The sequence below is a fragment of the Periplaneta americana genome, chromosome 1 (genome assembly GCF_040183065.1).
Source record: "Periplaneta americana isolate PAMFEO1 chromosome 1, P.americana_PAMFEO1_priV1, whole genome shotgun sequence".
Taxonomy (NCBI): Eukaryota; Metazoa; Arthropoda; class Insecta; order Blattodea; family Blattidae; genus Periplaneta; species Periplaneta americana.
In genome coordinates, this window is record NC_091117.1 from 28,040,462 (window position 1) to 28,057,501 (window position 17,040).

Genomic DNA, 17,040 nt, shown 5'->3' on the forward strand with positions numbered 1-17,040 from the left:
TGTTAAATTAGCACTGCAAAGTCAGTTTAGCTATCCCACTCCACTGTTCAACAGTAGTAAATAGAAATGGGTGGGCAAGTTGCTAGATACTGTAGTATAAAAAACTCACCTTGCTGTGAGTAATTATAGAAAGTTTAAAAACTTGGTGTTGTATTGTATTGTATTTATTAACATTACATTGCTTTACAGCTAGAATATGGAACAAGTCAAAAAGCTTAATACTATTATAAAGTCTTAATTTATAGTCACAGTCTAGATGAAATATATATAGACGAGATTTGCAATATAGTCTACTAGTACAACACAAAGTTTTAGTATCAATTTCATGAAGTGTTATTGAATGTCATGAATTCACCTACAGAATAGAAGGCGTGAGAATTAGGTACTTCTTTAATTTGGCCCTAAATAATCTTATGTTTTCAGATTCATTTTTTATATCATAGGGAGGCTATTAAAAATTTTTACTGCCATATAACGCACTCCTTGTAAGTAAGTACAGATGGCTAAATAATACAGTAACAATGCTTACGGCATATTCTTATGTGCTTATAGGCTATATGTTATACCAATTGTGAATCATCATCATCATCATCATCGTCATTAGGGGGGATGTTAATGACCTAACAATAGCTAAAAAATTACTAATAAAAATCCCCTTAAATTTACATAAAAATCCCTAAAGTTTTGAAAATATGATCTAACAAGTTAATAAATTAAAGGGAGGAAATTGTATACGGACTGACAATAAATACAGAAGAGCAGATAGTTTTTAAAAGAAATAAGAATTACTCTTTTGTTTCTGTTTTCCTTGCATTAAAAAATAATTTTCAGTTAATACAATTTCACAGATGACCATGTTTGTTTACTTCAACACAGAATAAGATATGATTTTTTTAAGTAAAGTAGAACTAACGTTTATTCATAGCAACGAAAATAACAGAACTTGCTATAATAGTTTTTATTTCTTCTTTTATCTGTGGCATTCATATCATGCAAGATGATGGAAGATATGTAAAAAAATCCTGCTTTAGGATAATCTTACACTACAGTGTGTCAGTGTTTGCAGTGGGATAATATGCTGTATAATTTCATTGATGGTTTCAATAGTTATTTTGTTTTGAATATAAAGTTTATTGAATAAGTGCATGCACAACATAGGTCTATTGTTGCCCCCACATTACGTAATACTTTAAAGTTTCTATTACTTAAATTTTTATGATAGATCATTTTCAATTGATGAAATAAAAAATTAACTTATATATGTTTTTTTTTAATTATTCTTTATTATTTTGTTCGTTTCCCTCTCCTACCTATCCTATTCCTCACTCTCGACATAAAATATACTCTCATCACATTCTTTGTCAACTTAGCCGATCAATATGAGCACTGACTGAAGGTCACTTTCCTTAGTGAAGAAAAATATTAAATAATAGAAAAGCAGCAACTATGATTTGTATGTAATACTGCTGGGGGAGGGAGGGGGAATTTATTTATTTATTTATTGGTTATTTAACGATGCTGTATCAACTACGAGAATATTTAGCATTGATGGGAGTGGTGATAGCGAGATTATATTTGGCGAGATGAGGCCGAGGATTCGCCATAGTTTATCTGACATTTGCCTTATTGGTGGGGAAGACCTCAGAAAAATTCCAACCAGGTAATCGGTCCAAGTGGAAATCGAACCCATGCCTAAGCGCAACTCTGGATCGGCAGGCAAAAACCTTAGCCACCAGAGTTACATCAGTGCCTGGGGGGAATTTAAATACTACAAAAATCAATAAGAATCGGAGGAAATGATTTTTAATGATCTCAGAAATGGAAAAAGATGACATAATGGACAAAAATGGCAAAAAAAAATGCGAAGAAATGCAATATAAAAATTACATATTTTGTTTTGTTATAACATAAAATAAATTATTATATTAAAGGGCACCATTGTAAAGTTGAAAGTAAAATCATCATGATTATTATTGTATCATTTACTTACTTACTTACAAATGGCTTTTAAGGAACCCGAAGGTTCATTGCCGCCCTCACATAAGCCCGCCATCGGTCCCTATCCTGTGCAAGATTAATCCAGTCTCTATCATCATATCCCACCTCCCTCAAATCCATTTTAATATTATCTTCCCATCTACGTCTCGGCCTCCCTAAAGGTCTTTTTCCCTCTGGTCTCCCAACTAACACTCTATATGCATTTCTGGATTCGCCCAATTATTATTATTATTATTATTATTATTATTATTATTATCGTATTTCATTATTATTATTATTATTATTATTATTATTATTATTATTATTATTATTGTCGTCGTCGCAGGAGGATTGACTTATTCATAGCTTATTTCACCCATTCTTTAGACACACTTAAATCTTACAGCAAATTGTACTTATTTGTCGTAATTCCATTACCAGAATTCCTGTATAGATATTATGCATACATAGGGATTTCCTCAAATCCTCTGTCACTTTTTCACTATGCATTACATATGAACTTAACATGTCGTTCTCCAACCATTCAGATAACAATACTCGTATATTATTTAGTACTCGAAGTAATTTATGTATCTGGTTTGTTTACCAGATTGTCAAAAAGTTGATTGAAATGCGACAGCAAGAAGTACAGAAGGTTCATCCTGGTCTGACATGCTTTCGAGAAGGTGTGCGGGGAATACCTGTGGAAAGCATTCCTGGTATCAGAGAGACAGGATGGAGGCCCGTTGCCAGGGCCACGAGAGTTGCGAGGGTCACCGAGGAATGTAACGATCCAGACACACTGCTGGCAACACTAAAGAATGTTCTCACTACGGTGAGTGTTTGAATTGGGCAATGAACTGAGTATAAACTTTAATTAAACGATCAGTGCTTCTTTTTAAACCAAACGTATTTTGAGACTCATGTAGACATACAGTAGAACAAGCACTTTTTAAGTAACACCAAACCACAGATCATTTTAATTTGTACTCGCTAGCTAGCTAGTTAAATAAATAAATAAAATTCAGCACTATCAAATTTAATAAATAAATTAAGACATCAGTCAGTGCTTTCTCAACCTGACGTCATATTTGAGGGTCATGTCGCTATGAAAGAAGTATTTTTTAAAGCCCAGCTATTTTCCCTTTGAGAATCGGCCAAAATGAGATTCTTAAAATAAGTTTCTGGATGTTCCCTCAAAGATCACATACAAAGTGATACATTTAGAAAGCTCAATATATTCAACTTAAAATAGAATCTGAGAGAACAAACAAAACTGGTTCCATCACATTACTCATATGACTGAAGACAGACCAACAAAACGTCAAAGTTTGTTGCTTGTGTTCACGGAAAACCAAACATTCAGTCTTATAGCAAAAATTGAAGCTGTAACATCAGTCTTTGCTATTACAGGTCATGTACAAGTGTTCAAAGTCATTTACCGAAGCCCAATGCGATTGTACATTTGAACCTGTTTACTTTGTGAGTAATGTCATACATGATTTCTTCTGTTGTTTCATTGATAACTTTAATGTATTTCTTTGTTTTAGATAAAAAATCACAATGCTGCATGGCCATTTCTTAAACCTGTTGACAAGAATGAAGTACCAGATTATTATGATCACATTAAATTTCCTATGGGTAAGTTGTGATATTGTCAGTAAATCAAAAACTACATTTTGTGTTTGTAGATTTAAGTAAAGCATACAATAGCATTTCTTTAAAACAATTATGGGAAGTTCTAAAGACAACGCCATTTAACCAAACAATCATAAAAGCAATATATACTTACTTACAAATGGCTTTAAAGGAACGCAGTGGTTCATTGCCGTCTCACATAAGCCCTCCATCGGTCCCTATCCTGAGCAAGATTAATCCAGTCTCTACCATCTAACATTTTCGTTAGCCAACTATTCTAGGGACGAATAGTGTGTGAGGATAGATTTAACAGTAGGAATGTGTAGTCCCTTGATCCCTACTACATCTGTGACTCAATACTTGTGTAGTGGTCTTCCATCTGAGTGCCTGTGTTCGATCCCTGGCAGACATTCCAGGCAGTTTTTCTCGAGATATTCCCATTACCCTCTTTCATTCCACCAGTACTATCCACCATGTCATCTAGCACTTGCAATAGTGAAAAATGAGCTGAGGCGAAGTCTTGGAGGTAGGACAGGTTTCTGATGCTGATATAGGATGGACTTTGGGCTCAAGACTATAGGGCTGCCAGGTTTTGCGGAATGCAAATAAGGGACAGTTTCAACATTTAACTCTAAAATACGAGGAACTTTTAAGAGAGACAAAAATATATGATTCGCATATCAGAGGATATGGGCCCTACTAGCATGTTAAAGCACAGTATGGGAAAAAGTACCTCAGTCTAACACCATTGAAGCTGACATGCATGTTACCATCAGTTTATTTTCATCATCAAAATTTAGAAGGCACATTATCCGGGATTTGTTATTTTTTTTACTTAGTTATTTAACGACGCTATATCAACTATTAGGTCATTTAGCATCGATGGGATTGGTGATAGCAAAATGGTAATTGGCGAGATGAAGCCGAAGATTCGTCATATATTATCTGACATTCGCTTTATGGTTGGGGAAAACCTTGGAAAAAAACCCAACCAGGTAATCAGTCCAAGCTGGGATCAAACCCGCGCCTGAGCTCAACTCTGGATCGGCAGGCAAGCGCCTTAGCCGACTGAGATACACCTATGGCTTGCATTCATATTGGTTAGATGTAATTACACTGCTATGTTCAAATAAATTATTAAATAAATGTTCTATTGCCCTAAATACATGCACATCCTCTGTTTCGTGCAGAGGAGAATCACTCAGTTTGATTTAAATAATCTTAACTCTTCAAACATCCTATACACACAATCCAACAACAAATAAATAAAACACAGCTATTGATTGGAAATATAATTTGCTCTAATTGGAACATAGGAAGCTAGAGAGTTAAATTTATTTGCTGCATTGTCAGGTTTTTATAAACATTATTAATAAGAAAGTGTTGTCACCAGATTTGTTTTAAGAAAAAAAAAGGAGGAAGATGTATGGGAATTTTCTAGGAATTTAGTAGCATGTAATAAAAGTGATTGTTTATTGTTTAAGGTGTAAAGTCATTACCATTCTTACAAGCCACTAGATTTAGTATTTTATAACAATTTCATTAAACAGTACAAACACACACAGCATTATGAAAGTAAATCTGCAAATGGGCCTAATAGATTCCATGTTGAAAATAATTATACTGCAGAAAAAAAAAATATAGATAGCCTTCAAATTACAGAGGACGTATTTCAAGGTAAAAAAAGTAAGAATACGGGAAAAAGGTACAATGTGGCAACTCTATTTCTACAACACGATATCTGTACAAAAAGCGAACAAAGAAGAATAAAATAAAAATAAAAACTCATTGGCCATCTATGATCCAATGTCCGTAAATACGGGATTTATGGTGTTCCATATGAGATACATAAGAGATAAATTTCTCTGGCCTCAAATATGGAATGCCTGGCAACCCTACCAGGCCGTGGGGCTTATCAAGTACACTGTTTCATAATAACTTTCCTTTTAACAGATCTGAAGACAATGGGTGATCGACTGAAAGCCCGCTACTACACGACTAGAAGACTGTTTATTGCAGACATGACTCGTATCTTCTCCAATTGCCGCTTGTACAACAGTCCCGACACCGAATATTATCGGTGTGCAAATGCTCTTGAAAAGTACTTCCAAACTCGTATGCGGGAACTTGGACTGTGGGATAAGTGAAATGTAAACAAGTACAAATGGAAGTTAATTTATAGAAAAAAGTCCCTCAAGACTGATTCTTCCGTAATATTCCAGCATGAAGATATTTTCTTATCTTCATTCAACTTTAAATTCTGCAATTATTCTTGGTTGCTGACAAATGCGGCAGACATGTTCGTTTTTAGCTAATGATCTCCATTGTTTGTGCATGACAGGATGCTAGTAACAGACACTGTTGAATGATAACAATCAAATAATTCTATTATTGAAAGTCGTCAAACTTTACACTTGGCACAAAATCTTAATAGAACCAGTTTTTTTTTAAATTTCACTGTTCACATAGGCACTTTTTTTGGAATTCATAAGCAATGAGGACCGATTCACATGTTTTAAAGCCGACAGTCCTTACTCTTTTTATAGCCTTTTGCTGAGCCGTCTTACTGTGTAGCATCCGATAAAAAAAGTCCAGTTTCATCAGCGTTATATCCATGTTCTGATTTTAGATTTTCGGAGGAAATAATTTTTTCGAAAACATTCATGAAATGTTCAGCTGCCACTTCGGCTAATATTAATTGATAAAGATTTGTTTTGTGACGTGTGGCTGTTTGGAATGAGAGTCTCAGGTAAATTTTTATTCATTGACTCTCAGATTGATGTGCACCCAAAGGCCAGCTACCAAGAAAATTGCAGAGATAATATCTGCCCAATAAACAAAGGAGAACCTTCTCCATAATTCTAATGCAATTTAAGACATTGGAGGAATGTATTTTATTTGAAACGTGCAATGATTTACAATTTGTATCAGTATTGTAGATATTTATGATTTAAAGAGTGTTCATGTCAATGTGTTCTTTGTAACTCAATTCGAAATAAATATCTCTGTGATGAGAAGTTTGATTATTGGATTAAAAAATCTTTGTACTCTGTGTTTACTTTTAAGAATCTCTAATATATAGTCAAACTCCGATCAGATGCTCCCTTTTATTATGTTATTTTGTGTAATACGTCCTTTTGTTTCGGTCTCTAGACATTTCCTGCATATGGCTTTTTGGAACAACTGGATAATACCCACGGCAGAGCAATGTCGATAGTCGACGTTACTCGCTGGCCACTAGTCACCAGGCCGTACCGAGCTGTGCCAAACAAAACACAATCGAAATGGTGGTAGTAAAAGTCGTGACTATATTCTTAAATAATTCACTGCATTAGTCAAGTGCAAGACTTCTGGCTTCTGTTGCATTCAAACAATTATAAAATACGATAATTTGGTCCAGGGAGCATCCGTTTTTGATGCAAAGATAATTTGTTTGGCTTGTTTCTTAAATAAAATTACGAAATAGCGTTCCTGTGTTTAACATTTAATAAAAAAAAGAAATATAGCAAAACTGTTTTGTCTCGAGACTCTCATCTAAGTCACGTAATCTACTTCAATATATTTGCGCAAATATATATTGTAGCTAACAGTGGTGCTATCTCTCAGTAATGTTCAGAACGAAGGAGGTAGAGAGAGAAAAGAAACAAATTTCTCCCTACAATGAAGCCACACACCAAAGTCGTGTTCTTATGTTGGCGAGATTGTGTATTTACTTAAATTTGGTGCTAAACGTAACGGCACGGTTCAAAGATACCGTGGGAATTCTCCAGTTTAGCGGGCTTTTTTTTTTTATAAAATACCCCATTTATTGGGCTCACATATCTGCATAAAATGCTCATCTTTCATGAAAACTTTTTTTTCGATTAATTTTTTATTAATATCATCCCTCCTCTGGCAAACTAGCGAAAGTGACAAATTAGCGACCCTGTACTTAAGGTCTATATTGTACTATTAAATAGTACAGTATAGACCTTAAGTACAGGGTCGCTAATTTGTCACTTTCGCTAGTTTGTCAGAGGAGGGACGGTATGTGAAAGAAATGGAAAATTTTAGTTCCTATCTTCTTTAGATCTGTTGCTGTGTTAAGAAAACATGTGTTTTAAGCCCTTTTGGACTCTGTGTGAGAACAAGATCGTAGCTCAACAATATGACAGGGCTGCAATATATTCTGGTCATTTAAATGGATTGCAGGGACTAGTGAAGGAAAAATGTTCCAGTGCACTTTTCGTCCATTGTTATGCACATGGACTTAACATAGTTCTATCATGTCAATGGAATTAATAAAGGAATTTAATATAATTTTCATGACATTGAATGTTTTTTTCTGTTCATTCTTCAAAGCATGTAAATGCATTACATGTATTAGAAGTCAAGAAGTGGTTTCCATCAGATGCAATTACACGTTTCCATGAAAAGTAAATTTATTTCAGATAAAGCAGATGATTGTTGATTTCTTTGTAGCATCATTAACAAATCTGTATGTAATCCGTCTTGATTTATAAGATTGGTGTCCATGTCTGATGATCAAGATGATACCCCTGATCACATAATACAGTAGCGTGCAAATTAATCCGAACAACGTAATTACTTATGCAAAAACACTCAAACGGGATAAAAAAAAATCTAAGACATACCTCAGTAATCTATGTGGCCTCCCTTGTTCCTTATAATAACAGCTCTGAGACGATTTGGCATGGATTCCACTAATTTCCCACAAATATTCTTCATTTCTTCATCGCGAAACCATACACCAATGAGGGCAGAAATCATCTTCTCCTTTGTAGAACAATCCATTTTTTGCATTCTTCTTTTGCAAATTGACCACAAGTTCTCAATGGGGTTGATGTCGGGTGAGTTGCCTGGCCAGGGGAGTACCTGAATATTCTTGTTGAAAAATTCTGTAGTTTTTCGAGACGTATGGCATGGTGCCAGGTCTTGTTGGAACACACCTCTGCCATCTGGAAATGATTTTTGCAGCTGGGGTACGATTCTGGTTTCCAATAAGTGAATATATTTGTCAGAATTCATAATTCCCTTGATAGGTATTAGTGCTCCAGGCCCTTCATGTGTAAAACAACCCCAAAACATTACTTTAGGAGGGTATTTGGGTGCTTGTTGGAGATGAGCTGCTGTTACTTTTTCGGATCCTTTCCGTACATAAGAAACACGGTGGCCGTGGACCTCGAAATGAGACTCATCGGAAAAAAGTACATTTTTCCAGTCATTCACTGTCCAGTGTTGATGTAATTTTTCCCACATTAAGCGTTTTTGCACATAACAGGGGTTAGCAGTTGCTTCTTAATAGGCTTAAGAGCCCTTCGTCCAGCTTCCAAAAGCCTACGCCGCACTGTTGTGACGTGAATATTCGCCCCAGTGGTAGCCATTAATTCGTGGGTTAAGTCGACAGCAGTTAGTCTAGGATTTAATTTACTTTTCCTGACAATTAAACGATCATCTGCAGGTGAAGTCTTCCTTTTCCGGCCACAGTTTCCTTTTTTCTGGGGTGTGATGGATCCAGTCTCCCTGTATCGTTTTATGATCGAATTAACAGTAGCCAAACCGATGTGACATTCTGCAGCAATTTGCCTCTGTGTCATAGAAGAATGCTCTGCTAATGTTATAATTTTAGACCGTTTTCGTGGAGTTGTATCCATTTGTGAAGACGACAGAATGTACACAGGATTGCAGTATTAAGTCTTCAACACAACTGAAATGCTTATAAGTACAAAACGACAGGTAAAATGTCACATATTATAAAAAAAATAATGACAGACCTTCAACAATGGAATTACACGTACTACAGATGTCACTTAAAGCGGCATGAGCAGCTGTGAGGCCAACAATGACAGAAAATGTAAAAATATGTTGTGTTCGGATTAATTTGCACGCTACTGTACCTATATAAAAGATTGGCCATCCCCATGTTAGAATCGGTAGCATGTGGAAGAGAACAACTGGCAGGATCACTACCGTTGATTGAGAGTGACTGCTAGATGGAAGTACAGTTGTTCCATGCAATTCAAATGATAGTTATAACGTGACTTCTTATGCAATAGCTAGATGGTAGCATAGTGAAATTAATAAAACTTGTTACCGTCAAAGCGTATAAGACTGAGCAAATTATTATTATGTGATCTGAGATGATACTAAGCAATTGCACAAAAGACAATAACTGTTTGTAAAGTTCGGTAAAGTAATAACTACCGGTAATATTTGTCTTTACATATCTTTGAAAAATATTGGAGTGCAAGAGGTCAAATGACTTTATTGTCAAATGCCTGGCATTAGAAAACAACAACATATTTGTCTTTACAACTAACAAAAAAACATTGAAAGCACTATAACGAAAGAAAATACTCAAGTCCGGATATTTATGAAGTCACTAACGCACTATAAATATTTAATTCAAACAATCCGCCAACAATGCCAACGAATCATCTTGTACTGTGTAGTGCTTCGTTATAGGGGCCTGTAGCTGGCAGTAGTGGTAGTAGTCTCATGTCCCATCTTAAAAAAAAAAAACAGGATTAAGACATGTGACACGTTACGCGATATTCATATCTTCCACCATATCACGAACCTTTTATTGCTATAGATGGACTCGATATAACGTATATAAAAACCCTGAGCGAAAACAGCAAAGATTGAAGAAAGATTGCCATTGATCGTTGTCTTTTCTAGCGAACCTTCCTTATTATTTCGATATATCGAATCGAAAATGGGATATCGAAATTGAATGCGTCAAATATGAAACGATATGGAGTGTATTGAAATCGTTGCATACGATTGAAATATTATAAAATATGAATGTAGAATGATATAAACAGCTGTATTACCACGATCGTACAACTCATTTCACTTCTCTACGAGCAGATAATAATTATCAGTTCAAAATTTAGCCAGTTTTATAAGTGAACCACGGTTAAAAGCTTTTACAGTGACTGACATTTATTCTGGTTTTGTGTGATGTTACACATAATTAAACGCAGATCGGTGATTTTGTCGAGTATATTTTCATTTATTATAGGGTGCACGTTTACAGTTAGTTTGTTAAATTTAGATAATTGCAACAATTTAATTAACGGACACAATCGAACTCTTCTATCAAATAAGTACACGAAGTCTAATGACATTCTTCTAATCATATTGATCCTAACCTCTCCTGTCAATGTAAACAGGAGAAATATAATTCGTGACACATGGCTTTCATTGTTTAACAATGATACTGTTGTGAAGCATTATTTTGTCATAGGAAGTGATAACTTATTCGAAGATACAAGATTGCGTATTGAAGAGGAACAGTCACGTTATCATGATTTGATGTTATTACCAAATGTTGTTGATAATTATTCAAGTTTAACGCGTAAAATACTTGAAGCGTTTTTATGGCTTCACAATAGACGTGATAACTTTCAGTATATGTTGAAATGTGATGATGATTCATTTGTTCAAGTTGATAAAGTTGTATCAGAATTGAAGACTCGGAAATTAAAAAGTGAAGGTAGCCTTTATTGGGGATTCTTTAACGGACGAGCACAAGTGAAAGTAAGTGGAAAATGGAAGGAATCGGATTGGATATTGTGCGATTATTATCTACCATATGCCTTGGGAGGTGGTTACGTTCTTGCTCAGAGACTAGTACATTTTATAGCAAGCAATGCAGAATTCTTAAGGTAAGATAATTGGAAGTAACGTCGTGTCAACCAACATTAGTATGGAAAAAATTTATGTACAGGGAAGGTGTAAAATTTTAGTCCATCACAGATGGTAGTAGATTACATATTTTCATCATTTAAGTTATGATATCTTTTTCTGACATAAAAGATACCATATATATGGGTCTCTAAAGCATTAAATGCTGATCAGAAGCTAGAAAGAATGAAGTGTTACCTTGATATTTCCGAGTGTTTTCGGAGAGATGAAATAGAGTTTTGGGTTTTCTATAGCATGCGATACTGAAGGCTTTTTTTGACGAAAAAAGTGGAAAAATGGTCTAATTTTCAGGGCGAGGCTAGTTTGGGGATTTTGGAATGTGAAGAATTCATATAGAACGTCATTTGACATGAAAATATATAGGCCTATTAGGCCTATGTTGTTGTTTTCTAATGCCAGGCGTTTGACAATAAATTCATTTGACCTCTTGCACTCCAATATTTTTAAAAGATATTATCATGACCAGCCACTGAAGCACAGATTTTGAGGTGTTCCGAATCCATTTCTTGGTTTGAGTTGTACAATGGGCTGTTAGGGGACTGATATATTCCAATTCTATGCAGGTGTTTGGCCAAACAATCATGGCCTGTTGCCAACCTAAATGCAGCTACAGACGATTTTCGTGGTAAATCGGGAATTAACTGTGGATTTTGATGCAGGGAGTTCCATTTTTTCCCTTGGGATTGAGTTATCAAATTTTGTTTGTTGAAGTCTAAGTATGTAGATTTAATAAATCTCTTCACAGAGTAATACGTAGATTTAGTAACAGGTTTGTAAGTAGCAGTGCTGCCCTTCTTTGCTAAAGCATCCGCATTCTCGTTTCCCAGGATTCCACAATGGGATGGTATCCATTGGAATACAATTCTTTTATTGAGTGATATTAATTGAGAGAGCATTTTAGTTATTTCTGCTGTTTGAGAGGAAGGTGTGTGTTTAGAGACGATTGATAGAATAGCTGCTTTGAAGTCTGACAATATAACTGCATTCTTAAATTTATTGATGTGGCATAGAAGGTTCCTGAGACATTCACTTATTGCAATGATTTCACCATCAAAACTTGTTGTTCCATATCCAAGAGATCTATAAAGTGAGAAGAGACAGTACGTAACACCTGCACCGGCACCTTGTTCTCTGGAGATCAAGGATCCGTCGGTGTATAAATGAAGCCAGTTTTGTGGAGGGTACCTAATATTAATTGTCTCTAAAGACAATTGTTTCATTATTTCAGTGTTTACTTCTGATTTCAGTATTTCTTGTGTTAAATTTAGATTATATTCTATATTTAATAGAGTTAAAGGATTTGGTTTAATTTGTAAGTTTTCTTTTAAATTCGGGATATTGATTTTCTGTTTTAATTCTTGAACAATAGATATGAAACTTTTTTGAGTTTTCAGTCTACAGAGAGGACTGTATGAATGCCAATTGTTTCCTGGTAATCTGATAAGTTTTTCATATTGAATCAGTGCTTTTTCTTCTATTGTCATTTTGATGCTGTTAATATTAGTATAGGCCTATTATAAAATAAATAAAATAGGTAAAGATGAAAAAAAAGGGATAAATTTCAGAACAGAGATTTCTTTCTTTCCCTCTTGCTCCAAAATTTCAACCTTTTGCACACACAATAAATTATTGGCACTGAAAAGTGCCTTTTTGTAAGCATGATGATGCACATTCGACAAACGCAGACAAATCTGCTCTTTTTAGTGTTTTAAGATATACTTGTTAGTGAGATATCCGTATACCTAGCCTACTGAAATTTTCTCCGGATAGCCTAACCTGTCCTGTCAGATTCCTGCACGGTAAAACTTATAAAAATGCAAGTTCGAAGTTTCAATGTTGCATGCTGTAGAAAAGTCAAAGTTTTTAGGGGAGGCATGTGTTACTGTGACTGAAACATGAGTTCATATTTCGACCCTGAAACAAATACAGAAAGGTATGTCTGTACAAGAGCACTACCGAATTAAACATAAGTTACCAACAACAAAAGAAAAGTTGAGGGGAGACTTCAGTTTGGGACCGAAAAATCCACCAAGTTACTTCGTCTTCATTCTTTTTGCTGAACATTAACACAACCTGAGCACGCCATGTTTGCAACTGAATGACACTTGAAATGCATTCCCTTCAATTGGACAGTTTAGTAAATAATGACTGCTGAATAGACTGACATAATTACTGGAACATCTGATGACATGGAACTTCTTTAGCTAGATTCCGCTCAATCTGGACTTCACCTATATCTTTCTGCATCATATGGATTATAGACGCATTTTGCACTACTTTGCAACTACTGCAATAAAGTCGACTGTATTCTGCACAATGGTTCGTCTTCTCTTGACTATGTTCTGGTAAGAAAACTGATTTATTTTTGCACACAATATTTAGAAAGATTCATTCAAACCATACAATACGGAGGGAAAAAAGTATTTGAATTGTCATGTTTATGACTCACGAAAATATAAAAAGTATATTCTCATTCACAAATACACAGAAGACATTTACCTAATTATTATGTTATGGTTCATTATCATTGAGAATATATTCAAAATGGAAAATAAATACACAATGGACTCACTAAGTGGAGAATGGATGAAATAGCTGTACAATAATTAAGTCATATTTAAAATATCAGATTTCTAAACATCTACATAATTGAAATATGGAATTTATGTCAACATCTGAATTCTTGAACCAAAAATAATATTCACCATGAGAAGGAACAAATATTTTTAATTGAAAAACAAGTATTAACTGCCACAATTTTTTTTGGGGTGGTGAGGGAGGATTTTACCTTGATTTCAAAATCTATAAAATGACACTGAAATGATTTCAGTCAAAAACTTTTGAATTTTATTTCCGGGAGAAAAAGAAAAATTTTGGACCATGTCAGTAAGTGTGTTGAATTAAAGGAAGTTCGTGTTGAGAAATGAATATCGACTAAATTATTATTTATTCTGAGATGAGCAAAAAATTTACAGTATGAAGGCTCCTCACTCAATGTCTCCATCTATGAATGACGCAACCAAGCTGTAGTTTTTTTTACAGCCATAGGTGTTGCCCTTGGTGCACCTTGGAAAAGGGGAGGGAGGAACTACCGTAAACTGGGGTAAAGAGGATCACATGTGGTAAAGTGGATCATATGTGTATTGTTAGATAAGTCAGCGCCACATGGTTCACACATGCAAAGAACACTATTTTTAGTGGCACTTATAGAAGAAAGGTTTTCTTTGCATGTGTGATCCATGTGGCGCTGCCTTATCTAGGCAATACACATATGATCCACTTTACCACATGTGATCCTCTTTACCCCAGTTTACGGTACATAGCACAAGGAGAGTACCTGTGGACACCTACCACCAAGCATGATCTTTCTCCAGTAAAAATTCTACAAATGTAATCTTCATCTTACGGTGTTTGGTGACGTATATACGTCCGTTGATGTGACATATTAATGAATTTAAATACTATTATAGTCACAATCATGCCATGGTATGAAAGAAAAATTACGCAACCTCGAGCGGGAATCGAACCTGCGACTTCCATCAACGGACGTATATACGTCACCAAACATCGTAAGATGAAGATTACATTTGTAAAAAGTTTCTTCACACCCATAAGTAGTGCTGACTAGATCAGACGCTATGGACAGTACTCTACAACAGAGTCGCCAGTATGAAAGGATAATTTCAAGCCTTTGGCGTGAGACGAACTCGATAGCTCCGTGGTAGAGCGCCTGACCGGAGAACAGGAAGTCGCAGGTTCGATTCCCGCTCAAGGTTGTGTAATTTTTCTTTCATACCATGCATGATTGTGACTATAATAGTATTTAAATTCATAAAAATTCTACTTGGACCAGCTGGAATTCGAACCTGGGTCATTTTTACTTTTCAGTAATATGCTTGTGAATAATTATGATAGGCCTACAGGCCTAAATAATACTGTAAATAGATTTTATAATGTGTGTGTCCAATATAAGTTATGGCAACACTGCTATATCATCTTAAACAAAAAAAAAGTGACTGGTTGCCACACTTGTAAGTGTGCTTTGGAAGACTTTGATTAATTTCGTGAGAGCTTAGGTTTACACGTGAACGAATTTATTATGCAGTGAGAGAGAATCAATAATTTGTTATCAGTATTTCAAACGATACTGTTTCCACAAACCCTTGTCTAATTGGCTGTGTAGGAAATGAGCGTTGCAAATTTAAGACCCTATTCTGATTTTTTTTTCTGTGTATAGATCAAATAATAAAATAATTTATAATAAAGATGTATCTAAGGAGTAAATTAGGTGGACTGTAAACGTCCTGTATTTTAATGATTACAAATATAACAGATTTTTCTTCGTCTGAACAAGCCGCTGTCCAAAGCTGGATTTGGATTATGTTACAGGAACTGCTGTACATTATGAATTATTCATGAATTGAAATTTGTGAGAAAATTTTAATGTGCAAACACTACATCATAAACTGTGCTGGTAGCTGTTGTATGACAATTATTTCTTTTAAAGGCTATTTTAATTAATTATAATTCTATGTGTTTCCAGATTGTATAAGAGTGAAGATGTGTCGGTTGGTGTCTGGCTGTCAGCAGTTAATGATGTGCATAGAAAACATGATCCACGATTCGATACAGAATTTGTATCACGTGGTTGTTCAAACAGCTATCTTGTAACACATAAACATAATGAAGAAGACATGAAGAAAATGTTTTTTAGCCTTCAGAAGACTGGAAAATTGTGTGATATAGAACATAAACTCAGAAAATCATATAATTATAATTGGAATGTACTTCCATCAAAATGTTGTATCAGGAATGATTCAAGTATTCCATAAATATGAATGTTGTGATCTTTTTGCATGTGGAATTTATGCAACTTGTACCTCTATTTTTAATTTATGCAATTTGTACCTCTATTTTTAATTTATGCAATTTTATTCATATTATGAAGAAAAAGTGATTCATTTTTAAATAAATTTTTATCTTATCTTTGTACGTGCCTTCTTTCTTTTTTCCATATATACCGTATTTTCTAGCGTAAAGACGCATTTTTTCTTTGAAAATGGGTCTGAAATACAGAGTAGGCCTACATCTTATAATGTCGATATTCAGTTTGTGACTGAATCAAAGCTTCATGGAATGCTACAAAAACTGAGACAGTGGTTAAATCCTTTAAGAAATGTGACATAACTAATGTATTGCTGGTCGTTCAAAATTGCCGCATTAATGCCTGTGAAATTCTGCTGGGTTGCAACTGTTACTGGCCGCCCGAAATGTGGTGAATGACGAACATTTTTACGGCCGTCTGCAAAGAATGCGCACCACCTGGAGATGTTGCTATGATCCATACAGTCTTCCCCGTACACGCCACATATATCCCTGTGAATTTCACTTGGGTTATGTCCTTTAGCCCACAAAAATCGCAGAAAACTTCGCTGTTCTTCACAAGTTGACGACAGTAACATGCGCACTATCTTTGTTGCGTAGTTTACGCTTCTCTCACTAGAGCTGCACATGCAAAACAAATTGTGTTTGTAGTGAAAACTTCAAACTATTTCTCGGTGAAATGTCAACATCCCAGCTGCAATACCAATGCAGAAAAAAAATTGTATGTTACTTTCCTATCCACCCTCGTACAAACAGTGTTAATTTAAATAGTGTTATGCATGTATAGTGTAAGATATTTGCAAGTTATGATGAACAATATGTATATAC

General features: G+C 35.0%; 2 protein-coding genes across 4 annotated transcripts in view; both read left to right on the forward strand.

Annotated features, from left to right (window-relative positions):
* Positions 1 to 5,897, forward strand: part of Gcn5 (Gcn5 acetyltransferase) — a 39,534-nt gene extending 33,637 nt beyond the window's left edge. For all 3 annotated transcript variants that reach the window (XM_069817515.1, XM_069817540.1, XM_069817526.1), the window contains exons 13-15: positions 2,588 to 2,812; positions 3,528 to 3,618; positions 5,569 to 5,897. In XM_069817515.1, coding sequence (XP_069673616.1) covers positions 2,588 to 2,812; positions 3,528 to 3,618; positions 5,569 to 5,762 — 510 coding nt within the window. In that variant the 3' untranslated portion in view covers positions 5,763 to 5,897. The remainder of the gene's footprint in view (positions 1 to 2,587; positions 2,813 to 3,527; positions 3,619 to 5,568) is intronic.
* A 4,440-nt stretch (positions 5,898 to 10,337) lies between these two features.
* On the forward strand, positions 10,338 to 16,320 carry LOC138693778 (beta-1,3-galactosyltransferase 6-like). Its single transcript, XM_069817597.1, has 2 exons — positions 10,338 to 11,288; positions 15,872 to 16,320. The coding sequence occupies exons 1-2, from the start codon at positions 10,582 to 10,584 to the stop codon at positions 16,158 to 16,160; spliced, it is 996 nt and encodes a 331-aa protein (XP_069673698.1). The 5' UTR covers positions 10,338 to 10,581; the 3' UTR covers positions 16,161 to 16,320.
* Positions 16,321 to 17,040: the final 720 nt, after the last annotated feature.